The sequence below is a fragment of the Salmo salar genome, chromosome ssa27 (assembly GCF_905237065.1).
Source record: "Salmo salar chromosome ssa27, Ssal_v3.1, whole genome shotgun sequence".
Taxonomy (NCBI): Eukaryota; Metazoa; Chordata; class Actinopteri; order Salmoniformes; family Salmonidae; genus Salmo; species Salmo salar.
Genome location: NC_059468.1, coordinates 37,655,279 through 37,682,500, shown reverse-complemented (window position 1 = coordinate 37,682,500; position 27,222 = coordinate 37,655,279). Strand labels below are relative to the sequence as shown.

At 44.6% G+C, this 27,222-nt stretch overlaps 2 protein-coding genes across 3 annotated transcripts in view; one reads left to right on the top strand and one right to left on the bottom strand.

The window, feature by feature from the left end:
- vars2 (valyl-tRNA synthetase 2, mitochondrial) overlaps window positions 1-22,551 on the bottom strand; it is a 45,668-nt gene extending 23,117 nt beyond the window's left edge. The window contains exons 1-14 of one of the 2 annotated variants that reach the window (XM_014178716.2): window positions 22,304-22,551; window positions 21,727-21,918; window positions 21,551-21,632; window positions 20,651-20,751; window positions 20,359-20,480; window positions 20,086-20,152; window positions 19,888-19,985; window positions 18,675-18,756; window positions 7,738-7,857; window positions 4,604-4,712; window positions 4,320-4,408; window positions 2,590-2,680; window positions 1,880-2,007; window positions 1,667-1,770 (exon numbers count right to left, since the gene is read on the bottom strand). In XM_014178716.2, coding sequence (XP_014034191.1) covers window positions 1,667-1,770; window positions 1,880-2,007; window positions 2,590-2,680; window positions 4,320-4,408; window positions 4,604-4,712; window positions 7,738-7,857; window positions 18,675-18,756; window positions 19,888-19,985; window positions 20,086-20,152; window positions 20,359-20,480; window positions 20,651-20,751; window positions 21,551-21,632; window positions 21,727-21,915 — 1,382 coding nt within the window. In that variant the 5' untranslated portion in view covers window positions 21,916-21,918; window positions 22,304-22,551. The remainder of the gene's footprint in view (window positions 1-1,666; window positions 1,771-1,879; window positions 2,008-2,589; window positions 2,681-4,319; window positions 4,409-4,603; window positions 4,713-7,737; window positions 7,858-18,674; window positions 18,757-19,887; window positions 19,986-20,085; window positions 20,153-20,358; window positions 20,481-20,650; window positions 20,752-21,550; window positions 21,633-21,726; window positions 21,919-22,303) is intronic. The other variant, XM_014178715.2, reaches the window with a different exon arrangement.
- A 9-nt stretch (window positions 22,552-22,560) lies between these two features.
- ppp1r11 (protein phosphatase 1, regulatory (inhibitor) subunit 11) lies at window positions 22,561-24,543 on the top strand. Its single transcript, XM_014178724.2, has 3 exons — window positions 22,561-22,864; window positions 23,239-23,347; window positions 23,534-24,543. The coding sequence occupies exons 1-3, from the start codon at window positions 22,787-22,789 to the stop codon at window positions 23,722-23,724; spliced, it is 378 nt and encodes a 125-aa protein (XP_014034199.1). The 5' UTR covers window positions 22,561-22,786; the 3' UTR covers window positions 23,725-24,543.
- Window positions 24,544-27,222: the final 2,679 nt, after the last annotated feature.

Below are 27,222 nucleotides of genomic sequence, written 5' to 3'. Positions count from 1 at the left end.
CGCGTTACCCTGACGGCGTTACCATGACGGCGTTAGCCTGACGGCGTTACCCTGATGGCGTTACCCTGACGCGTTACCCTGACGGCGTTACCATGACGGCGTTACCCTGACGGCGTTACCCTGACGGCGTTACCATGACGGCGTTACCCTGACGGCGTTACCATGACGCGTTACCCTGACGGCGTTACCCTGACGGCGTTACCCTGACGGCGTTACCATGACGGCGTTACCATGACGCGTTACCCTGACGGCGTTACCCTGACGGCGTTACCCTGACGGCGTTACCCTGACGGCGTTAAACTGACGGCGTTAAACTGACGGCGTTACCCTGATGGCGTTACCCTGACGGCGTTAAACTGACGGCGTTACCATGACGGCGTTACCCTGACGGCGTTACCCTGACGGCGTTACCCTGACGGCGTTACCCTGACGGCGTTAAACTGACGGCGTTAAACTGACGGCGTTACCATGACGGCGTTACCATGACGGCGTTACCCTGATGGCGTTACCCTGACGCGTTACCCTGACGGCGTTAAACTGACGGCGTTACCATGACGGCGTTACCATGACGGCGTTACCCTGACGGCGTTACCCTGACGGCGTTACCCTGATGGCGTTACCCTGACGCGTTACCCTGACGGCGTTACCATGACGCGTTACCCTGACGGCGTTACCCTGACGGCGTTACCATGACGGCGTTACCCTGACGGCGTTACCATGACGGCGTTACCCTGACGGCGTTACCTGACGGCGTTACCCTGACGGCGTTACCCTGACGGCGTTACCCTGACGCGTTACCCTGACGGCGTTACCCTGACGCGTTACCCTGACGGTGTTACCATGACGTGTTACCATGACGCGTTACCATGACGCGTTACCATGACGTGTTATCTGTTCTGTTATTCAGTTCATGTTGGGTAACTGATTGGAGTTCTGTGTGAACTTGCAGGAGATGGACATTCCTGATGAACAGCAGGTAACCTACATATAACCCATATCTCATCTGTACACATATAACTGATTAAATCAAAACTGGTTCTGGGATAACTGATAGAAATGATTCCTTTTGGCCAGCACTTCTGAATGTGCTGATTTATTTACTCTCCTCTGTGGAAAACCTATCTGTCCTGTATTTCACTTTATACATATTGTCTTTCACTGCCAAATAATCATGTTTTTACTTATCCCATAATCTGGGTTTGGTTTATTAGGGCACTACATTATTAGGGCACTACATTATTAGGGCACTACATTATTAGGGCACTACATTATTAAGGCACTACATTATTAGGGCACTACATTATTAGGACACTACATTATTAGGGCACTACATTATTAGGGCACTACATTATTAGGGCACTACATTATTAGGGCACACCATTATTAGGACACTACATTATTAGGGCACTACATTATTAGGGCACTACATTATTAGGGCACTACATTATTAGGGCACTACATTATTAGGGCACTACATTATTAGGACACTACATTATTAGGGCACTACATTATTAGGGCACTACATTATTAGGGCACTACATTATTAGGGCACTACATTATTAGGGCACTACATTATTAGGACACTACATTATGTGATTGGAACACCATTTCTGTCTCAAGAGCGAGGGAACAGACATGTATAGACTCAGTGAATATCTCCCTCTACCTGCAGACAGGTAAAGACATGGCATGATCCCTTTTTCCTCTGAACAGCATCTTCTCTGTCAGTGCATCCATCACTTGTTCTCTGGCATCAAAACGCTTCACTCCCTGAGGAGAACAGTGTGATGGAGGGAAAGATTAGATACCTCTCAGATATTAGATAACAGACAGACAGAACAGAAACTGACAACAACAATCTCTGGATGAGATAGTGTACCTCCAGCCATTGGCCACAGAGAGGGGTCATTGTGCCATCTCCGCCAATCACAGTGAGGCGAGGAAGAGAGTGCCGCTGGGAAAGCAGGAAGTCAGTGTGGTCGTGTGCTGGAGTAACCTTTACAGCACCTGAGAAACACAGACAGGGACAGACAGAGACAAAGAGAGAGACAGAAAGACAGAGAGAGAGACAGAAAGACAGAGAGAGAGACAGAAAGACAGAGAGAGAGACAGAAAGACAGAGAGAGAGACAGAAAGACAGAGAGAGAGACAGAAAGACAGAGAGAGAGACAGAAAGACAGAGAGAGAGAGACAGAAAGACAGAGAGAGAGACAGAAAGACAGAGAGAGAGACAGAAAGACAGAGAGAGAGACAGAGAGAGAAAGAGAGACAGAAAGAGAGAGAGACAGACAGACAGACAGACAGACAGACAGACAGACAGAGAGACAGAGAGACAGAGAGACAGAGAGACAGAGACAGACAGACAGACAGACAGACAGACAGACAGACAGACAGACAGACAGACAGACAGACAGACAGACAGACAGACAGACAGGACAGTAAAGGAGGAATGGCTTTCAGAAGAATCTTTGTTTTGTAATAACACTAACACAGCCTTTAGCATAACTAGCTTGTTGTTGTTCCTGACACATTGGTGTTAAAATCCCATCAGATCATTATCCAGTCAGAGCATGAAGACCGTTCCTGTACCTGTACCCAGCTCCATGTCCACCACAGTGTCAGTGATGATGGGTAAGAGGCGGTCACTGAATGGGTGTCTGCACTGTTTACCATGAACTGCCTGCAAGACAAATAGTAGTCAAACATTTAGAAGTCCCAGCTAAAAGACAACTTGTAATGATACACAGTGGTACAATAAAGATACATTTAGAAGTCCCAGCTAAAAGACAACTTGTAATGATACACAGTGGTACAATAAAGATACATTTAGAAGTCCCAGCTAAAAGACAACTTGTAATGATACACAGTGGTACAATAAAGATACATTTAGAAGTCCCAGCTAAAAGACAACTTGTAATGATACACAGTGGTACAATAAAGATACATTTAGAAGTCCCAGCTAAAAGACAACTTGTAATCATACACAGTGGTACAATAAAGATACATTTAGAAGTCCCAGCTAAAAGACAACTTGTAATCATACACAGTGGTACAATAAAGATACATTTAGAAGTCCCAGCTAAAAGACAACTTGTAATGATACACAGTGGTACAATAAAGATACATTTAGAAGTCCCAGCTAAAAGACAACTTGTAATCATACACAGTGGTACAATAAAGATACATTTAGAAGTCCCAGCTAAAAGACAACTTGTAATGATACACAGTGGTACAATAAAGATACATTTAGAAGTCCCAGCTAAAAGACAACTTGTAATCATACACAGTGGTACAATAAAGATACATTTAGAAGTCCCAGCTAAAAGACAACTTGTAATCATACACAGTGGTACAATAAAGATACATTTTCTGTGTTTGACTAGAGGATCTAAAGCTAAACGTGTTTAATCTGAAGCCTGATATCGAGGGTCCTCAGGATTTAATCTGAAGTATACTAGCCTGATATCGAGGGTCCTCAGGATTTAATCTGAAGTATACTAGCCTGATATCGAGGGTCCTCAGGATTTAATCTGAAGTATACTAGCCTGATATCGAGGGTCCTCAGGATTTAATCTGAAGTATACTAGCCTGATATCGAGGGTCCTCAGGATTTAATCTGAAGTATACTAGCCTGATATCGAGGGTCCTCAGGATTTAATCTGAAGTATACTAGCCTGATATCTAGGGTCCTCAGGATTTAATCTGAAGTATACTAGCCTGATATCTAGGGTCCTCAGGATTTAATCTGAAGTATACTAGCCTGATATCGAGGGTCCTCAGGATTTAATCTGAAGTATACTAGCCTGATATCGAGGGTCCTCAGGATTTAATCTGAAGTATACTAGCCTGATATCTAGGGTCCTCAGGATTTAATCTGAAGTATACTAGCCTGATATCTAGGGTCCTCAGGATTTAATCTGAAGTATACTAGCCTGATATCGAGGGTCCTCAGGATTTAATCTGAAGTATACTAGCCTGATAGCGAGGGTCCTCAGGATTTAATCTGAAGTATACTAGCCTGATATCGAGGGTCCTCAGGATTTAATCTGAAGTATACTAGCCTGATATCGAGGGTCCTCAGGATTTAATCTGAAGTATACTAGCCTGATATCGAGGGTCCTCAGGATTTAATCTGAAGTATACTAGCCTGATATCGAGGGTCCTCAGGATTTAATCTGAAGTATACTAGCCTGATATCGAGGGTCCTCAGGATTTAATCTGAAGTATACTAGCCTGATATCGAGGGTCCTCAGGATTTAATCTGAAGTATACTAGCCTGATATCGAGGGTCCTCAGGATTTAATCTGAAGTATACTAGCCTGATATCGAGGGTCGTCAGGATGCACAGCGATGGCCACATCTCCCAACATGGTCTCAGGACGAGTGGTCGACACCTCTACCTCTCCATCTAATAAAGAGAAAGAGAAGAGTATAAACAACAGGAAAGATGGGAGAAATCCCAGAGAACAGCAGACATGCAGGAGGATCACGACCCAGACACTAAAATTACGTCCCAAATGGCACCCTATTCCCTACACAGTGCACTACTTTTGTCCAGAGCCCTAAATAGGGTGCCATTTGGGACTCAGCACCAACCACTCACCCTGGCCGTCTATAGGGTAGCTAAAGGTGACCATGGTCCCAAACTCCACCCGGTTCTGGTAGCCAGGAACAGACAACAGGGTTCTGCCAGACAGCTGCATGGAGTCAACCTGCAGGCAGCGTCAACACACCGCTCGTATAAAACACCACCATGATTCATCATCTCAACTTTACAATCTGAAAATAAAATCTTATTTAACTGCAGTCAATAAATTGTACAAACTGAAGCTGTAACATCATGTTCTGTAGCACATAGCAAAGAGGATGTTGTTGCTAAAGTGACATGCTAACACTATGAGAGTAGAGGGTCTCATCTAATAGAGACGACAGGCCAACCTCCACGTCAGAGACCACAGGCCAGCCTCCACGTCAGAGACCACAGGCCAGCCTCCACGTCAGAGACCACAGGCCAGCCTCCACGTCAGAGACCACAGGCCAGCCTCCACGTCAGAGACCACAGGCCAACCTCCACGTCAGAGACCACAGGCCAACCTCCACGTCAGAGACCACAGGCCAACCTCCACGTCAGAGACCACAGGCCAACCTCCACGACAGAGACCACAGGCCAACCTCCACGTCAGAGACCACAGGCCAACCTCCACGTCAGAGACCACAGGCCAACCTCCACGTCAGAGACCACAGGCCAACCTCCACGTCAGAGACCACAGGCCAACCTCCACGTCAGAGACCACAGGCCAACCTCCACGTCAGAGACCACAGGCCAACCTCCACGTCAGAGACCACAGGCCAACCTCCACGTCAGAGACCACAGGCCAACCTCCACGTCAGAGGCCACAGGCCAACCTCCACGTCAGAGACCACAGGCCAACCTCCACGTCAGAGACCACAGGCCAACCTCCACGTCAGAGAGAACAGGCCAACCTCAGGCCAAGACTAACCTCCACGTCAGAGACGATAGACTAACCTCCACGTCAGAGACGATAGACTAACCTCCACGTCAGAGACGATAGACTAACCTCCACGTCAGAGACGATAGACTAACCTCCACGTCAGAGACGATAGACTAACCTCCACGTCAGAGACGATAGACTAACCTCCACGTCAGAGACGATAGACTAACCTCCACGTCAGAGACGATAGACTAACCTCCACGTCAGAGACGATAGACTAACCTCCACGTCAGAGACGATAGACTTACCTCCACGTCAGAGACGATAGACTAACCTCCACGTCAGAGACGATAGACTAACCTCCACGTCAGAGACGATAGACTAACCTCCACGTCAGAGACGATAGACTAACCTCCACGTCAGAGACGATAGACTAACCTCCACGTCAGAGACGATAGACTAACCTCCACGTCAGAGACGATAGACTAACCTCCACGTCAGAGACGATAGACTAACCTCCACGTCAGAGACGATAGACTAACCTCCACGTCAGAGACGATAGACTAACCTCCACGTCAGAGACGATAGACTAACCTCCACGTCAGAGACGATAGACTAACCTCCACGTCAGAGACGATAGACTAACCTCCACGTCAGAGACGATAGACTAACCTCCACGTCAGAGACGATAGACTAACCTCCACGTCAGAGACGATAGACTAACCTCCACGTCAGAGACGATAGACTAACCTCCACGTCAGAGACGATAGACTAACCTCCACGTCAGAGACGATAGACTAACCTCCACGTCAGAGACGATAGACTAACCTCCACGTCAGAGACGATAGACTAACCTCCACGTCAGAGACGATAGACTAACCTCCACGTCAGAGACGATAGACTAACCTCCACGTCAGAGACGATAGACTAACCTCTACGTCAGAGACGATAGACTAACCTCTACGTCAGAGACGATAGACTAACCTCTACGTCAGAGACGATAGACTAACCTCTACGTCAGAGACGATAGACTAACCTCTACGTCAGAGACGATAGACTAACCTCTACGTCAGAGACGATAGACTAACCTCCACGTCAGAGACGATAGACTAACCTCCACGTCAGAGACGATAGACTAACCTCTACGTCAGAGACGATAGTATAACCTCTACATCAGAGATGTTAGACTAACCTCTATATCAGAGACGATAGTATAACCTCTATATCAGAGATGATAGACTAACCTCTATATCAGAGACGATAGTATAACCTCTATATCAGAGACGATAGACTAACCTCTATATCAGAGACGATAGTATAACCTCTACATCAGAGATGATAGACTAACCTCTATATCAGAGACGATAGACTAACCTCTATTTCAGAGACGATAGACTAACCTCTATATCAGAGACGATAGACTAACCTCTATATCAGAGACGATAGACTAACCTCTATATCAGAGACGATAGTATAACCTCTATGTCAGAGACGATAGACTAACCTCTACGTCAGAGACGATAGACTAACCTCTACGTCAGAGACGATAGACTAACCTCCACGTCAGAGACGATAGACTAACCTCCACGTCAGAGACGATAGACTAACCTCCACGTCAGAGACGATAGACTAACCTCCACGTCAGAGACGATAGACTAACCTCTACGTCAGAGACGATAGTATAACCTCTACATCAGAGATGTTAGACTAACCTCCACGTCAGAGACGATAGACTAACCTCTATATCAGAGACGATAGTATAACCTCTATATCAGAGATGATAGACTAACCTCTAGATCAGAGATGATAGACTAACCTCTATATCAGAGACGATAGTATAACCTCTATATCAGAGATGATAGACTAACCTCTATATCAGAGACGATAGACTAACCTCTATATCAGAGATGATAGACTAACCTCTATATCAGAGACGATAGTATAACCTCTATATCAGAGATGATAGACTAACCTCTATATCAGAGACGATAGTATAACCTCTATATCAGAGACGATAGTATAACCTCTATATCAGAGATGATAGACTAACCTCTATATCAGAGATGATAGACTAACCTCTATATCAGAGACGATAGACTAACCTCTACATCAGAGATGATAGACTAACCTCTATATCAGAGACGATAGACTAACCTCTATATCAGAGACAATAGACTAACCTCTATATCAGAGACGATAGACTAACCTCTATATCAGAGACGATAGTATAACCTCTACATCAGAGATGATAGAATAACCTCTATATCAGAGATGATAGACTAACCTCTATATCAGAGATGGCCGACTCCAGAGCACAGCTCCAGTTGACCAGCCCCTCAGAGCGATAGATCAGACCAGAGTCACACAGCCTTACAAAGGCCTCGGTCACAGCACTGCTGAAGCCCTGAAAAACACACACACACACACACACACACACACACACACACACACACACACACGAAGAAAGAGCTGAGCAGATGATACTAGAACGGACAATAACATAACATAGGAGTGTATGTGATAATGACATCATGTTACTAATAGTACAATAACATAACATACTACAATAACAATACTACAACAGTGTGGTATATAAGTAGACAATACTTTATTTCTGTTTCTGTAGCACGATGTACACCCCCTGGACAGAACACTAGTCTATCTCCTGTTTCTGTAACATGTACACCCCCTGGACAGAACACTAGTCTATCTCCTGTTTCTGTATGTACATGTACACCCCCTGGACAGAACACTAGTCTATCTCCTGTTTCTGTATGTACAGTACACCCCCTGGACAGAACACTAGTCTATCTCCTGTTTCTGTATGTACAGTACACCCCCTGGACAGAACACTAGTCTATCTCCTGTTTCTGTAACATGTACACCCCCTGGACAGAACACTAGTCTATGTCCTGTTTCTGTATGTACAGTACACCCCCTGGACAGAACACTAGTCTATGTCCTGTTTCTGTAACATGTACACCCCCTGGACAGAACACTAGTCTATGTCCTGTTTCTGTATACAGTACACCCCCTGGACAGAACACTAGTCTATGTCCTGTTTCTGTATGACATGTACACCCCCTGGACAGAACACTAGTCTATGTCCTGTTTCTGTATGTACAGTACACCCCCTGGACAGAACACTAGTCTATGTCCTGTTTCTGTAGACAGTACACCCCCTGGACAGAACACTAGTCTATGTCCTGTTTCTGTAGACAGTACACCCCCTGGACAGAACACTAGTCTATCTCCTGTATCTGTAACATGTACACCCCCTGGACAGAACACTAGTCTATGTCCTGTTTCTGTAACATGTACACCCCCTGGACAGAACACTAGTCTATGTCCAGTTTCTGTATGTACAGTACACCCGCTGGACAGAACACTAGTCTATCTCCTGTTTCTGTAACATGTACACCCCCTGGACAGAACACTAGTCTATGTCCTGTTTCTGTATGTACAGTACACCCCCTGGACAGAACACTAGTCTATGTCCTGTTTCTGTATGTACAGTACACCCCCTGGACAGAACACTAGTCTATGTCCTGTTTCTGTAACATGTACACCCCCTGGACAGAACACTAGTCTATGTCCTGTTTCTGTATACATGTACACCCCCTGGACAGAACACTAGTCTATCTCCTGTTTCTGTATGACAGTACACCCCCTGGACAGAACACTAGTCTATGTCCTGTTTCTGTAACATGTACACCCCCTGGACAGAACACTAGTCTATGTCCTGTTTCTGTATGTACAGTACACCCCCCTGGACAGAACACTAGTCTATCTCCTGTTTCTGTATACATGTACACCCCCTGGACAGAACACTAGTCTATCTCCTGTTTCTGTATACAGTACACCCCCTGGACAGAACACTAGTCTATGTCCTGTTTCTGTAACATGTACACCCCCTGGACAGAACACTAGTCTATGTCCTGTTTCTGTAACATGTACACCCCCTGGACAGAACACTAGTCTATGTCCTGTTTCTGTATGTACAGTACACCCCCTGGACAGAACACTAGTCTATGTCCTGTTTCTGTAACATGTACACCCCCTGGACAGAACACTAGTCTATGTCCTGTTTCTGTAACATGTACACCCCCTGGACAGAACACTAGTCTATGTCCTGTTTCTGTATGTACAGTACACCCCCTGGACAGAACACTAGTCTATCTCCTGTTTCTGTATGTACAGTACACCCCCTGGACAGAACACTAGTCTATGTCCTGTTTCTGTAACATGTACACCCCCTGGACAGAACACTAGTCTATCTCCTGTTTCTGTAACATGTACACCCCCTGGACAGAACACTAGTCTATGTCCTGTTTCTGTATGTACAGTACACCCCCTGGACAGAACACTAGTCTATGTCCTGTTTCTGTAACATGTACACCCCCTGGACAGAACACTAGTCTATCTCCTGTTTCTGTAACATGTACACCCCCTGGACAGAACACTAGTCTATGTCCTGTTTCTGTAACATGTACACCCCCTGGACAGAACACTAGTCTATGTCCTGTTTCTGTATGTACAGTACACCCCCTGGACAGAACACTAGTCTATGTCCTGTTTCTGTAACATGTACACCCCCTGGACAGAACACTAGTCTATCTCCTGTTTCTGTAACATGTACACCCCCTGGACAGAACACTAGTCTATGTCCTGTTTCTGTATGTACAGTACACCCCCTGGACAGAACACTAGTCTATGTCCTGTTTCTGTAACATGTACACCCCCTGGACAGAACACTAGTCTATCTCCTGTTTCTGTAACATGTACACCCCCTGGACAGAACACTAGTCTATGTCCTGTTTCTGTAACATGTACACCCCCTGGACAGAACACTAGTCTATCTCCTGTTTCTGTATGTACAGTACACCCCCTGGACAGAACACTAGTCTATGTCCTGTTTCTGTATGACAGTACACCCCCTGGACAGAACACTAGTCTATCTCCTGTTTCTGTAACATGTACACCCCCTGGACAGAACACTAGTCTATGTCCTGTTTCTGTATGTACAGTACACCCCCTGGACAGAACACTAGTCTATGTCCTGTTTCTGTATGTACAGTACACCCCCTGGACAGAACACTAGTCTATGTCCTGTTTCTGTAACATGTACACCCCCTGGACAGAACACTAGTCTATGTCCTGTTTCTGTATGTACAGTACACCCCCTGGACAGAACACTAGTCTATGTCCTGTTTCTGTATGTACAGTACACCCCCTGGACAGAACACTAGTCTATCTCCTGTTTCTGTAACATGTACACCCCCTGGACAGAACACTAGTCTATGTCCTGTTTCTGTATGTACAGTACACCCCCTGGACAGAACACTAGTCTATGTCCTGTTTCTGTATGTACAGTACACCCCCTGGACAGAACACTAGTCTATGTCCTGTTTCTGTAACATGTACACCCCCTGGACAGAACACTAGTCTATCTCCTGTTTCTGTATGTACAGTACACCCCCTGGACAGAACACTAGTCTATCTCCTGTTTCTGTATGTACAGTACACCCCCTGGACAGAACACTAGTCTATGTCCTGTTTCTGTAACATGTACACCCCCTGGACAGAACACTAGTCTATCTCCTGTTTCTGTATGTACAGTACACCCCCTGGACAGAACACTAGTCTATGTCCTGTTTCTGTAACATGTACACCCCCTGGACAGAACACTAGTCTATCTCCTGTTTCTGTATGTACAGTACACCCCCTGGACAGAACACTAGTCTATGTCCTGTTTCTGTATGTACAGTACACCCCCTGGACAGAACACTAGTCTATGTCCTGTTTCTGTAACATGTACACCCCCTGGACAGAACACTAGTCTATGTCCTGTTTCTGTAACATGTACACCCCCTGGACAGAACACTAGTCTATCTCCTGTTTCTGTAACATGTACACCCCCTGGACAGAACACTAGTCTATGTCCTGTTTCTGTATGTACATGTACACCCCTGGACAGAACACTAGTCTATGTCCTGTTTCTGTATGACATGTACACCCCCTGGACAGAACACTAGTCTATGTCCTGTTTCTGTAACATGTACACCCCCTGGACAGAACACTAGTCTATGTCCTGTTTCTGTATGACATGTACACCCCTGGACAGAACACTAGTCTATGTCCTGTTTCTGTAACAGTACACCCCCTGGACAGAACACTAGTCTATGTCCTGTTTCTGTAACATGTACACCCCCTGGACAGAACACTAGTCTATCTCCTGTTTCTGTATGTACAGTACACCCCCTGGACAGAACACTAGTCTATGTCCTGTTTCTGTAACATGTACACCCCCTGGACAGAACACTAGTCTATGTCCTGTTTCTGTATGTACAGTACACCCCCTGGACAGAACACTAGTCTATGTCCTGTTTCTGTATGTACAGTACACCCCCTGGACAGAACACTAGTCTATCTCCTGTTTCTGTATGTACAGTACACCCCCTGGACAGAACACTAGTCTATGTCCTGTTTCTGTAACATGTACAGTACACCCCCTGGACAGAACACTAGTCTATGTCCTGTTTCTGTAACATGTACACCCCCTGGACAGAACACTAGTCTATCTCCTGTTTCTGTAACATGTACACCCCCTGGACAGAACACTAGTCTATCTCCTGTTTCTGTAACATGTACACCCCCTGGACAGAACACTAGTCTATGTCCTGTTTCTGTATGTACAGTACACCCCCTGGACAGAACACTAGTCTATCTCCTGTTTCTGTATGTACAGTACACCCCCTGGACAGAACACTAGTCTATGTCCTGTTTCTGTATGTACAGTACACCCCCTGGACAGAACACTAGTCTATGTCCTGTTTCTGTAACATGTACACCCCCTGGACAGAACACTAGTCTATGTCCTGTTTCTGTAACATGTACACCCCTGGACAGAACACTAGTCTATCTCATGTTTCTGTAACATGTACACCCCCTGGACAGAACACTAGTCTATGTCCTGTTTCTGTATGTACAGTACACCCCCTGGACAGAACACTAGTCTATGTCCTGTTTCTGTAACATGTACACCCCCTGGACAGAACACTAGTCTATGTCCTGTTTCTGTATGTACAGTACACCCCCTGGACAGAACACTAGTCTATGTCCTGTTTCTGTATGTACAGTACACCCCCTGGACAGAACACTAGTCTATGTCCTGTTTCTGTAACATGTACACCCCCTGGACAGAACACTAGTCTATGTCCTGTTTCTGTATGTACAGTACACCCCTGGACAGAACACTAGTCTATGTCCTGTTTCTGTATGTACAGTACACCCCCTGGACAGAACACTAGTCTATGTCCTGTTTCTGTAACATGTACACCCCCTGGACAGAACACTAGTCTATGTCCTGTTTCTGTATGTACAGTACACCCCCTGGACAGAACACTAGTCTATGTCCTGTTTCTGTAACATGTACACCCCCTGGACAGAACACTAGTCTATGTCCTGTTTCTGTATGTACAGTACACCCCCTGGACAGAACACTAGTCTATCTCCTGTTTCTGTATGTACAGTACACCCCCTGGACAGAACACTAGTCTATGTCCTGTTTCTGTATGTACAGTACACCCCCTGGACAGAACACTAGTCTATCTCCTGTTTCTGTAACATGTACACCCCCTGGACAGAACACTAGTCTATGTCCTGTTTCTGTATGTACAGTACACCCCCTGGACAGAACACTAGTCTATGTCCTGTTTCTGTATGTACAGTACACCCCCTGGACAGAACACTAGTCTATGTCCTGTTTCTGTATGTACAGTACACCCCCTGGACAGAACACTAGTCTATGTCCTGTTTCTGTAACATGTACACCCCCTGGACAGAACACTAGTCTATGTCCTGTTTCTGTATGTACAGTACACCCCCTGGACAGAACACTAGTCTATGTCCTGTTTCTGTATGTACAGTACACCCGCTGGACAGAACACTAGTCTATCTCCTGTTTCTGTAACATGTACACCCCCTGGACAGAACACTAGTCTATGTCCTGTTTCTGTATGTACAGTACACCCCCTGGACAGAACACTAGTCTATGTCCTGTTTCTGTATGTACAGTACACCCCCTGGACAGAACACTAGTCTATGTCCTGTTTCTGTAACATGTACACCCCCTGGACAGAACACTAGTCTATGTCCTGTTTCTGTATGTACAGTACACCCCCTGGACAGAACACTAGTCTATGTCCTGTTTCTGTATGACAGTACACCCCCTGGACAGAACACTAGTCTATCTCCTGTTTCTGTAACATGTACACCCCCCTGGACAGAACACTAGTCTATGTCCTGTTTCTGTAACATGTACACCCCCTGGACAGAACACTAGTCTATCTCCTGTTTCTGTATACATGTACACCCCCTGGACAGAACACTAGTCTATGTCCTGTTTCTGTATGTACAGTACACCCCCTGGACAGAACACTAGTCTATGTCCTGTTTCTGTAACATGTACACCCCCTGGACAGAACACTAGTCTATGTCCTGTTTCTGTAACATGTACACCCCCTGGACAGAACACTAGTCTATGTCCTGTTTCTGTATGTACAGTACACCCCCTGGACAGAACACTAGTCTATCTCCTGTTTCTGTATGTACAGTACACCCCTGGACAGAACACTAGTCTATGTCCTGTTTCTGTAACATGTACACCCCCTGGACAGAACACTAGTCTATCTCCTGTTTCTGTAACATGTACACCCCCTGGACAGAACACTAGTCTATGTCCTGTTTCTGTATGTACAGTACACCCCCTGGACAGAACACTAGTCTATGTCCTGTTTCTGTAACATGTACACCCCCTGGACAGAACACTAGTCTATCTCCTGTTTCTGTATGTACAGTACACCCCCTGGACAGAACACTAGTCTATGTCCTGTTTCTGTATGTACAGTACACCCCCTGGACAGAACACTAGTCTATGTCCTGTTTCTGTAACATGTACACCCCCTGGACAGAACACTAGTCTATGTCCTGTTTCTGTAACATGTACACCCCTGGACAGAACACTAGTCTATCTCCTGTTTCTGTAACATGTACACCCCTGGACAGAACACTAGTCTATGTCCTGTTTCTGTAACATGTACACCCCCTGGACAGAACACTAGTCTATGTCCTGTTTCTGTATGTACAGTACACCCCCTGGACAGAACACTAGTCTATCTCCTGTTTCTGTAACATGTACACCCCCTGGACAGAACACTAGTCTATGTCCTGTTTCTGTATGTACAGTACACCCCTGGACAGAACACTAGTCTATGTCCTGTTTCTGTAACATGTACACCCCCTGGACAGAACACTAGTCTATGTCCTGTTTCTGTAACATGTACACCCCCTGGACAGAACACTAGTCTATGTCCTGTTTCTGTAACATGTACACCCCCTGGACAGAACACTAGTCTATCTCCTGTTTCTGTATGTACAGTACACCCCCTGGACAGAACACTAGTCTATGTCCTGTTTCTGTAACATGTACACCCCCTGGACAGAACACTAGTCTATGTCCTGTTTCTGTAACATGTACACCCCTGGACAGAACACTAGTCTATGTCCTGTTTCTGTATATACAGTACACCCCCTGGACAGAACACTAGTCTATGTCCTGTTTCTGTATGTACAGTACACCCCCTGGACAGAACACTAGTCTATGTCCTGTTTCTGTAACATGTACACCCCCTGGACAGAACACTAGTCTATGTCCTGTTTCTGTATGTACAGTACACCCCCTGGACAGAACACTAGTCTATGTCCTGTTTCTGTAACATGTACACCCCCTGGACAGAACACTAGTCTATGTCCTGTTTCTGTAACATGTACACCCCCTGGACAGAACACTAGTCTATGTCCTGTTTCTGTATGTACAGTACACCCCCTGGACAGAACACTAGTCTATCTCCTGTTTCTGTATGTACAGTACACCCCCTGGACAGAACACTAGTCTATGTCCTGTTTCTGTAACATGTACACCCCTGGACAGAACACTAGTCTATGTCCTGTTTCTGTATGTACAGTACACCCCCTGGACAGAACACTAGTCTATGTCCTGTTTCTGTAACATGTACACCCCCTGGACAGAACACTAGTCTATCTCCTGTTTCTGTAACATGTACACCCCCTGGACAGAACACTAGTCTATCTCCTGTTTCTGTAACATGTACACCCCCTGGACAGAACACTAGTCTATGTCCTGTTTCTGTATGTACAGTACACCCCCTGGACAGAACACTAGTCTATGTCCTGTTTCTGTAACATGTACACCCCCTGGACAGAACACTAGTCTATGTCCTGTTTCTGTAACATGTACACCCCCTGGACAGAACACTAGTCTATGTCCTGTTTCTGTATGTACAGTACACCCCTGGACAGAACACTAGTCTATCTCCTGTTTCTGTATGTACAGTACACCCCCTGGACAGAACACTAGTCTATGTCCTGTTTCTGTAACATGTACACCCCCTGGACAGAACACTAGTCTATCTCCTGTTTCTGTATGTACAGTACACCCCCTGGACAGAACACTAGTCTATGTCCTGTTTCTGTAACATGTACACCCCCTGGACAGAACACTAGTCTATCTCCTGTTTCTGTATGTACAGTACACCCCCTGGACAGAACACTAGTCTATGTCCTGTTTCTGTATGTACAGTACACCCCCTGGACAGAACACTAGTCTATGTCCTGTTTCTGTAACATGTACACCCCCTGGACAGAACACTAGTCTATGTCCTGTTTCTGTAACATGTACACCCCCTGGACAGAACACTAGTCTATGTCCTGTTTCTGTAACATGTACACCCCCTGGACAGAACACTAGTCTATGTCCTGTTTCTGTAACATGTACACCCCTGGACAGAACACTAGTCTATCTCATGTTTCTGTAACATGTACACCCCCTGGACAGAACACTAGTCTATGTCCTGTTTCTGTAACATGTACACCCCCTGGACAGAACACTAGTCTATGTCCTGTTTCTGTATGTACAGTACACCCCCTGGACAGAACACTAGTCTATCTCCTGTTTCTGTATGTACAGTACACCCCCTGGACAGAACACTAGTCTATGTCCTGTTTCTGTATGTACAGTACACCCCCTGGACAGAACACTAGTCTATCTCCTGTTTCTGTAACATGTACACCCCCTGGACAGAACACTAGTCTATGTCCTGTTTCTGTATGTACAGTACACCCCCTGGACAGAACACTAGTCTATGTCCTGTTTCTGTAACATGTACACCCCCTGGACAGAACACTAGTCTATGTCCTGTTTCTGTAACATGTACACCCCCTGGACAGAACACTAGTCTATGTCCTGTTTCTGTAACATGTACACCCCCTGGACAGAACACTAGTCTATGTCCTGTTTCTGTATGTACAGTACACCCCCTGGACAGAACACTAGTCTATGTCCTGTTTCTGTATGTACAGTACACCCCCTGGACAGAACACTAGTCTATCTCCTGTTTCTGTATGTACAGTACACCCCCTGGACAGAACACTAGTCTATCTCCTGTTTCTGTATGTACAGTACACCCCCTGGACAGAACACTAGTCTATGTCCTGTTTCTGTAACATGTACACCCCCTGGACAGAACACTAGTCTATGTCCTGTTTCTGTAACATGTACACCCCCTAGACTAGTGTTCTGTCCATCTCCTGTTTCTGTATGTACAGTACACCCCCTGGACAGAACACTAGTCTATGTCCTGTTTCTGTAACATGTACACCCCCTGGACAGAACACTAGTCTATCTCCTGTTTCTGTATGTACAGTACACCCCCTGGACAGAACACTAGTCTATGTCCTGTTTCTGTAACATGTACACCCCCTGGACAGAACACTAGTCTATCTCCTGTTTCTGTATGTACAGTACACCCCCTGGACAGAACACTAGTCTATGTCCTGTTTCTGTAACATGGTACACCCCTGGACAGAACACTAGTCTATGTCCTGTTTCTGTATGTACATGTACACCCCTGGACAGAACACTAGTCTATCTCCTGTTTCTGTATACATGTACACCCCCTGGACAGAACACTAGTCTATGTCCTGTTTCTGTAACATGTACACCCCCTGGACAGAACACTAGTCTATGTCCTGTTTCTGTAACATGTACACCCCCTGGACAGAACACTAGTCTATGTCCTGTTTCTGTATGTACAGTACACCCCCTGGACAGAACACTAGTCTATGTCCTGTTTCTGTAACATGTACACCCCCTGGACAGAACACTAGTCTATCTCCTGTTTCTGTATGTACAGTACACCCCCTGGACAGAACACTAGTCTATCTCCTGTTTCTGTATGTACAGTACACCCCCTGGACAGAACACTAGTCTATGTCCTGTTTCTGTAACATGTACACCCCCTGGACAGAACACTAGTCTATGTCCTGTTTCTGTATGTACAGTACACCCCCTGGACAGAACACTAGTCTATCTCCTGTTTCTGTATGTACAGTACACCCCCTGGACAGAACACTAGTCTATGTCCTGTTTCTGTAACATGTACACCCCCTGGACAGAACACTAGTCTATGTCCTGTTTCTGTAACATGTACACCCCCTGGACAGAACACTAGTCTATGTCCTGTTTCTGTATACATGTACACCCCCTGGACAGAACACTAGTCTATCTCCTGTTTCTGTATGTACAGTACACCCCCTGGACAGAACACTAGTCTATCTCCTGTTTCTGTATGACAGTACACCCCCCTGGACAGAACACTAGTCTATCTCCTGTTTCTGTATGACATGTACACCCCCTGGACAGAACACTAGTCTATCTCCTGTTTCTGTATACATGTACACCCCCTGGACAGAACACTAGTCTATGTCCTGTTTCTGTAACATGTACACCCCCTGGACAGAACACTAGTCTATCTCCTGTTTCTGTATGACATGTACACCCCCTGGACAGAACACTAGTCTATGTCCTGTTTCTGTAACATGTACACCCCCTGGACAGAACACTAGTCTATCTCCTGTTTCTGTATGTACAGTACACCCCCTGGACAGAACACTAGTGCATCGCAGGGCCGTATCTACAATCTATTTCCTTAATGCTGAGCAGAGACTCATAGGGTGCCATGTTTACAGTCTCTGGTAAGACTTGGCCGGGGATCGAACTCCCAACCATCCAATCTCAGGGCGGACATTGTAACCACAAGGCCAGTGAGTGTGTGATGATGTAGTGTAATAGTACTGTCTTACTGGATCCATGGTGAAGCAGGCTCTGCTCCAGTCCAGAGACGCACCAAGTTCCCTCAGCTGGTGATAGATCTCCTCTCCCTTCCTGGAACACAGACAGAACCCTTACTGGAACACACAGACAGAGCCCATACTGGAACACAGACAGAACCCTTACTGGAACACACAGACAGACAGAACCCGTACTAGAACACACAGACAGACAGAACCCGTACTGGAACACACAGACAGACAGAACCCATACTGGAACACACAGACAGACAGAACCCATACTGGAACACACAGACAGACAGAACCCTTACTGGAACACACAGACAGACAGAACCCTTACTGGAACACACAGACAGACAGAACCCGTACCGGAACACACAGACAGACAGAACCCTTACTGGAACACACAGACAGACAGAACCCGTACCGGAACACACAGACAGACAGAACCCGTACCGGAATACACAGACAGACAGAACCCTTACTGGAACACACAAACAGAACGCTTACTGGAACACACAAACAGAACGCTTACTGGAACACACAAACAGAACCCTTACAGAATCCTTACTGGAACACAGAGACAGAACCCGTACTAGAACACACAAACAGAACCCTTACAGAATCCTTACTAGAACACACAGACAGAACCCTTACTAGAACACACAGACAGAACCCTTACTGGAACACAGAGACAGAACCCATACTAGAACACAGAGACAGAACCCATACTAGAACACAGAGACAGAACCCATACTAGAACACAGAGACAGAACCCATACTAGAACACAGAGACAGAACCCATACTAGAACACAGAGACAGAACCCATACTAGAACACAGAGACAGAACCCATACTAGAACACAGAGACAGAACCCATACTAGAACACAGAGACAGAACCCATACTAGAACACAGAGACAGAACCCATACTAGAACACAGAGACAGAACCCATACTAGAACACAGAGACAGAACCCATACTAGAACACAGAGACAGAACCCATACTGGAACACAGAGACAGAACCCTTACTAGAACAGACAGAATCCTTACTGGAACACACAGACAGAACCCAATATGAAAATAGAATCATCTTGCTTTATCTCATTAAGAAGATGGATAGTTGTAGGATTCTACTAATGACAGTGGAAAGCAGTGTCAGACAGAACAGCAGGCAGAGGAGAGAGAGAGAAAAAGGGAGGACAGAAAGGGATCTCATACTCACTCTTTCTTCCACGTCCACACCTCCTTTAGAAAGTCCTCCCTGCTGAGGTCCTGTCTTCGCTTCCCTCGTTCCCTAAACAACCTCCTCTCCACCACCGTCTGAGATTAAGACCAGAAGGTTGGACACAGCTTTTATATTTAGCTTGAAAGAGAAGCGAATGTGAAAGATAACATGGATAGCCAGGTCAGGGAGACATACCTGTGTAGCGATGCCTGCATGGTCACAGCCTGGTACCCAGAGAACTTTGTAGCCCTTCATCCTCCTCCTGATACAACACACATTCAACCAGTACAACAATACATTTCATCAGATCTCCTAAAACATGTCAAATACATTCAAAAAGCAACACATTTCAGCTCTGAGAGTTCTCATACGACGGATAGGAATTTGATGTGATGCCATTTCATTTCAGCCAAAAAAAGAAACATCTCTATCCGACTGATTGTATTACTGTCGGTGAGAAATAGTTACCAGCGGACCAAAGCATCCTCTATGGCCACTGTGAGTGCATGGCCGAGGTGCAGCGTGCCTGTCACATTAGGCGGAGGGATACACATGGAGAAGGAGTGATTCACAGCATGTGGCAGTCTGTCCTAAACGTTGATTCAACAAAAAAAACATGGGCATTAGACTAAATCTAACTATTAAAGCGCTATCACATACATTGTTATTAGATCTGGGTTATCTGGATGTATTGTTCCTTACATGGGAGCATCAACAGGCAGTTTTAAATATGGCTTATTATAATGCTCTATTCTCTTACATTGATCTCTGGGGTGAAGAAGCCTTCTTTCTCCCACCACTGGTACCAACTGGTCTCCACATACTCAGGACTGTAGGACGAAGGGAAAGGCACGGTGGTGTCTAAACAAGGGATGGTCAGGGTGAATAAGGAGAGAGGAATTTATTTAGCGAGAGAGTGTGCAACGGGAGCAAGCGAGTGCTTTAAAAGACTACTTGCTGTATTATTCCAGTGAAACCAGCCTGATCTCTGCGTTCATGACAGGACTAGGGTGTAAGTATTTTATGAATAGGAATTGCCAGGGACCTCACGATACAATATTATCACGATACCTTGGTGCCGAAACGATATTATCACAATACCTTGGTGCCGAAACGATATTATCATGATACCTTGGTGCCGATACAATATTATCACGATACCTTGGTGCCGATACAATATTATCACGATACCTTGGTGCCGATATGATATTATCATGATACTTTGGTGCCGAAACGATATTATCATGATACCTTGGTGCCGATACGATATTATCATGATACCTTGGTGCCGATACGATATGTATTGCGATTCTCCTGATTCTATATGTATTGCAATTCGAAACTGTGATTTTTATTGAGATTTGATGTTACAAACATATTTCTCACCATATGTCTGCTGTGTTTGGACAAGACAGAGACATGAGAACGAGTTTTGATCAGTCACGGAAATAAAAGTGCTGAAAACACATTGGCTCCCGATTTAAAAAGAAGATGGAGAACAAGCTATGAAGGAAAAATACTGGAGTTTTGCCAACTAGCGCAAAAATATTATTGCGATATTGTCAAAACGATACAATATATATTTTCAAAAATAATATCCCGATATGTAACTGTATCAATTGTTTCCCTCCATCAATAAAATCTTAAGGACATTCATTACCTTTCTTCTCCCCAGGAGGTGTTGAAACACTGTACACTATCCTCTCTTTCTCACTCCATTTCATTCCTTGATCTTCAACATTCTGAAAATGGATTTAACTGTCATGTAAAACAAACAAGTCCATGTCTTGGTTTGTTATGCGTAAGAGTTCACTAACTAGGAGTGAGGTCACCTACATTGTGTTGACTGCTCAGTATGGCCTTCTCCTTATCTCTCCTCCGTCTCTCTTTCTCAGCCTGGGTCCGGAGAGCAGGAGTTGATTTTGGAGGTTTTGCTGCATTGTGAGAATAGAGCCTACGTAAACATTTTCTGTGTATTGCCCTCTCTGCTGCCCTCACAGAGAGGCCACAAGCGGACCTCCACATCTCCTGCAAAACAAATCAAGAGAAAATGAAAGTAAAGCAAATAAGGCAGCCACTGATTTCCCATAGACCACATGAGTCTATGAGCCCCTTCATTGGAAAATTTTGAACGACATTTTGAAATCCATTCCAATCATCCATTTCAAACATTCCATGGGTCTAGGCATTTGCTTTCTGTTTGCTAATTACGCTGCCTGGATAAGTGCATGAATGAAAATTGTAGCTAGGTGATACATTGGGGTAAAATAGACTCAAGAGAATATTTTAAATGCACCTCTTCAGAGACTTCTGTCACTTTGCTACGTTGCTGTTTTATAGCCATAATAATATATGGTGATTGAGCGCTGTTGACTACATTATTCCAGTGAATGATAAATAAAATGTGCTCTACCTTCAAGATGATGTGCTCTTGGGCGCCGACATGTTTAACTAGCTGCGACCTTTCAACTACGACCTAACGGAGAATGAACTCATTTGTTCACTATATCTTAATTGTAATTTTTTGACACTTTATCAAAAACTTTATGAATTATGTTGAACTGATAACCTAAACAGATTTTACAGTTTCTCATTGACTATCTATGTCTTTCGTGTCACAACCATAGCAAAAGTGCAACAAGCTCTATGTTTCCCACCGGACTCGTTTGTGCGGAGAACAACCGGAAGTGGTCCGTCTGGGAATTCCTTCCCCAAAAATCTTCTCGTCGAACATCCAACGAGCAGTCAGAGTATCTCGACAGGGTTGATCACGTTTAATTCGACTCATCGTGTCGGATTAAAGAAACAGAGTGATTGTTGTTGATAAAATAACGTCAGTTGACATTTCGCTTGTTGACAGCTGGTGCGAGCTCAAAACCGACAGGTTAATATCAGGATGGCGGAGGCGCCAGGTACTTCTAGCGAGACGATAACGGAGACCGTTCAAGTTGACACACCGCCCCCGCCCCAGCAGGTAAGCTAGCTAGAGAAACGGCTATAATTAGCGAATGATATGATGAAGAAAGATAACAACTAGGTTGATATGCATCATGTGGCCGCACCAAAGATTGGAGCTAACGTTAGCTAGGTATTTTAACTAACTACAGTTAGCTAGTTACCATTAGCACCACAGACATAATAACCGTTAGCTAGCTAGAATCATGGCGAAATGATTTGATCTTACTTCACTTGATCTAGCCTAGCTGTCAAGTTTAGTACATTGCCAGTAGTACACGCAAATGTGATGTTGACTGGTTACATGACCCTGTTGATAAGAGAAACACCCAATGCCTGTTATGTGTATGAAGGTGAATCACAAACACAGGCTCCTCTCTGCGTGTCTCTCAGGAGGGACGTAGCCTGACCATCAAGCTGAGGAAGAGAAAGACTGACAAGAAGGTGGAGTGGTCCAGCGACACAGTGGACAACGAGCATCTGGGAAGGAGGTCCTCCAAGTGTGAGTGTCCATTTCCCACCTGTTTCCCGACGGTTTAGATGCAGTCATCTGTTCTGTATTCGTCCCAGCTGGCTCTCTGCGATAGATACCAGGGGGTGATGTTATCTACACATAAACCTGTGCATGTTGCAGTTCTAGATATTATTGGTGGCTGATGACTGAGTATTCTTGACACCCCCCCCCCAGGTTGCTGCGTCTACGAGAAGCCCAAACAGTTTGGGGAGTCCTCCTCTGAAAGCGAGGGAGATGATGGCGACGAGGGCTGTGGAAGTGCACACTGTATTCTAGGACATGGGAAAGACGGCAGGCATGGACACAGAGGAGGGGGTGGGGGGAGTACGGTGCCTCCGAGCTCTGGGGGATCACATGCCCACTAATGATTAGGTATGGTGCTGAGGGAGGAATGGAGTGTAGGGGTTCTTCAGTCGATGACAATGACACATTATACTGCTACACACACGCTCTCATTTAGTTCAGTCACTGCAGTACTGAGAGGAAAAGGACGAGACATAAAAATGAGGGGGGGAGAGAGCCTATATTTCTGTCAGTATGATAAGAAAAAGGGGTACAATCATTTTCCTTATTTTTATAAATAATACTTTTCCTTATTTATTGATTTGTCGTAATACTTGATTTTACTTAATTATGTGGCAGTATTTTAGCCTGAGTGCCAGACAGTGTTCCTTCTTGTCAAACAAGGATTTGGAAAGATGATTATGTAACGTTGTAGAGCGCATAAATAGTCTAGTACCCAGGCTACCACTAGGTCTGTGTCCCAAATGACACCCTGTTACCTATATAAGTCCCTGGTCAAAAGTATTCACCCTTCTTGTCATTTTTTCCTATTTTGTTCCATTACAACCTGTCATTTAAATGGATTTTTATTTGGATTTCATGTAATAGACATACACAAAATAGTCCAAATTGATGAAGTGAAATGAAAAAAATTACTTGTTTCAACAAAAAGAAAACGTAAAAAGTGGTGCGTTCATATGTATTCACCCCCTTTGCTATGAAGCCTCTGAATAAGATCTGGTGCAACCAATTACCTTCAGAAGTCACATCATTTGTTAAATAAAGTCCACCTGTGTGCAATCTAAGTGTCACATGATCTGTCACATGATCTGCTGAGATCATACACCTGTTCTGAAGGCCCCAGAGTCTGCAACACCACTAAGCAAGGGGCACCATGAAGACTAAGGAGCTCTCCAAACAGGTCAGGGACAAAGTTGTGGAGAAGTACAGATCTGGTTTGGGTTAACAAAAAAAATATCAGAAACGTTGAACATCCCACGGAGCACCATTAAAATCATTATAAAAAAATGGCAAGAATATGGCACCACAACAAACCTGTCAAGAGAGGGCTGCCCGCCAACACTCACAGACCAGGCAAGGAGGGCATTAATCAGAGGCAACAAAGAGACCAAAGATAACCCTGAAGGAGCTGCAAAGCTCCACAGTGGAGTTTGGAGTATCTGTCCATAGGACCACTTTAAGCCATACACTCCACAGAGTTGGGCTTTACGGAAGAGTGGCCAGAAAAAAGCCATTGCTTAAAGAAAAAAATAAGCAAACAAGTTTGGTGTTCACCAAAAGTCATGTGGGAGACTCCCCAAACATATGGAAGAAGGTACTCTGGCCATCAAAGAAAACGCTATGTCTTGCGCAAACCCAACACCTCTCATCACCCCGAGAACAACATCCCAGTGAAGCATGGTGGTGGCAGCATCCTGCTGTGGGGATGATTTTCATCGGCAGGGACTGGGAAACTGGCCAGAATTGAAGGAATGATGGATGGCGCTAAATACAGGGAAATTCTTGAGGGAAATCTGTTTGTCTTCCAGAGGTTTGAGACTGGGACGGAGGTTCACCATCCAGGAGGACAATGACCCTAAGCATACTGCTAAAGCAACACTCGAGTGGTTTAAGGGGAAACATTTAAATGTCTTGTCAAAGCCCAGACCTCAATCCAATTGAGAATCTGTGGTATGACTGAAAGATTGCTGTACACCAGCGGAACCCATCCAACTTGAAGGAGCTGGAGCAGTTTTGCCTTGGAAGAATGGGCAAAAATCCCAGTGGCTAGATGTGCCAAGCTTATAGAAACATACTCCAAGAGACTTGCAGCTGTAATTGCTGCAAAAGGTGGCTCTAAAAGTATTGACTTTGGGGGGTGAATAGTTTTGCACGCTCAAGTTTTCTGTTTTTTTTTTGTCATATTTCTTGTTTGTTTCACCCCCCAAAAAATATTTTGCATCTTCAAAGGGGTGCATGTTGTGTAAATCAAATGATACAAACCCCTCAATCTATTTTAATTCCAGGTTGTAAGGCAACAAAATAGGAAAAATGCCAAGGGGAGGAATACTTTCGCCAGCCACTGTATAAGGCCCTGGTCAAAAGTAGTGCACTTTATAGGGAATAGACTGCCGTTTGGGTCTTAAGCTTCCGTTGTTGTTTTTTTCTCTGTTTCAAAGTAATGATTTTAAAAACCTCCATTAATACTTAAACAGCAAACACTTCTTGTTTTATGGACACGTTGTTTTACATAAACAGTAGTCTATCGGTAAACATTAAAGATGTTTAAGGGAGTATTTAGGACAGTTTTTATTTTTGTATATGTTTTTTGTGGGACACTGTTTTAAGGAGAAGTTTTGAGATAAGCTGGTCTTGTTTTTCTTATTTTCACGTTTAAATTGCTGTAGTCATTACATATCACCTTTTAGTTGAGTGCAGTGGAAATGTGTTGAAGCAGAATACACTGTCCATCCTTTACAGACAATCCTCAGGAGTGTTGAGCACGTCTCAGCACTTCAAATAAAAATAGAATTGGTGACAAATTGCCTTATATTCTGAGATGTCAAATATTCTAAAAATGGTTCAGAGAAGATGTTGAAAGGATAACATTTTATTTTGTATTTATGAGGTTGAGATGAGATATGTCAACTTCTAAGAATCAGAAAAAGCTCACAAATCACACATCCTTTTTGGTCATTTAATGAATTATCCCCCCTCTGAGAAGGAATGCACTAGGGCAACGTTGGCACTAAATAAAGCTGCATGCTGATTAGTTATGGAAAGAAAGTTGCCTTTGGAAATTATAGGCTTTGCATCATACCTATTGCGCTTTATCTGCTGTGATCAGCAGAAGAAAATTCTTTTTTTTCCATGAGATGAGATAAATTGAATTTATTTGGTGCTGCGGCATACATTCCGTTGTACACTGAACATATATTAAGTCAGACAACACATGGTATACAGTCAAGGTTCTCCCCAGGATTCTTTTAACAAAGTGGTGCTGCTGAGTACGTTTGTTTTTTTGTTGAACACCTGTAACTGCCATTTCCTGCAATCAAGAACAAAACATGCCCTTAAATGATAACATATTGGAGAACCCTGTATACAGTAGTCCGGATCAGACAGTTCAACTAAAGGCATGGCAGAGATAGTATTTTATTGAATAGGTAGAAGGTGCATGATGAATTGCTCGCTCAGGCTGTGTTCATGAGTGTCTCAACTGACAACATTTCACTGTGTAGGGCTTCATCCTCCGTTGTTCTAAACACGATACTACTACTACTACTACTACTGTGCTTGATCTGTGACAACATAACCTATGTATAAAGCATTACACACTATCCCACCACAGCCACCATTTTCTATAACAGATACACACGTACAATGTTACTGTATTGGTGAAACACCTTTCTGTACATAAAATCTGTATCATATGAGCAGATTTAATGTGAATAAAAAAAGGTTTGAACTGTGTTGAAATCGCTTTGTCCAAGTGTCTTACGTGAGATGAACACGAGATGTATGTGCATGTTATAGATTCTTCAAGGCTGCATGGAAATGTCAACATTGGGTTTATTATT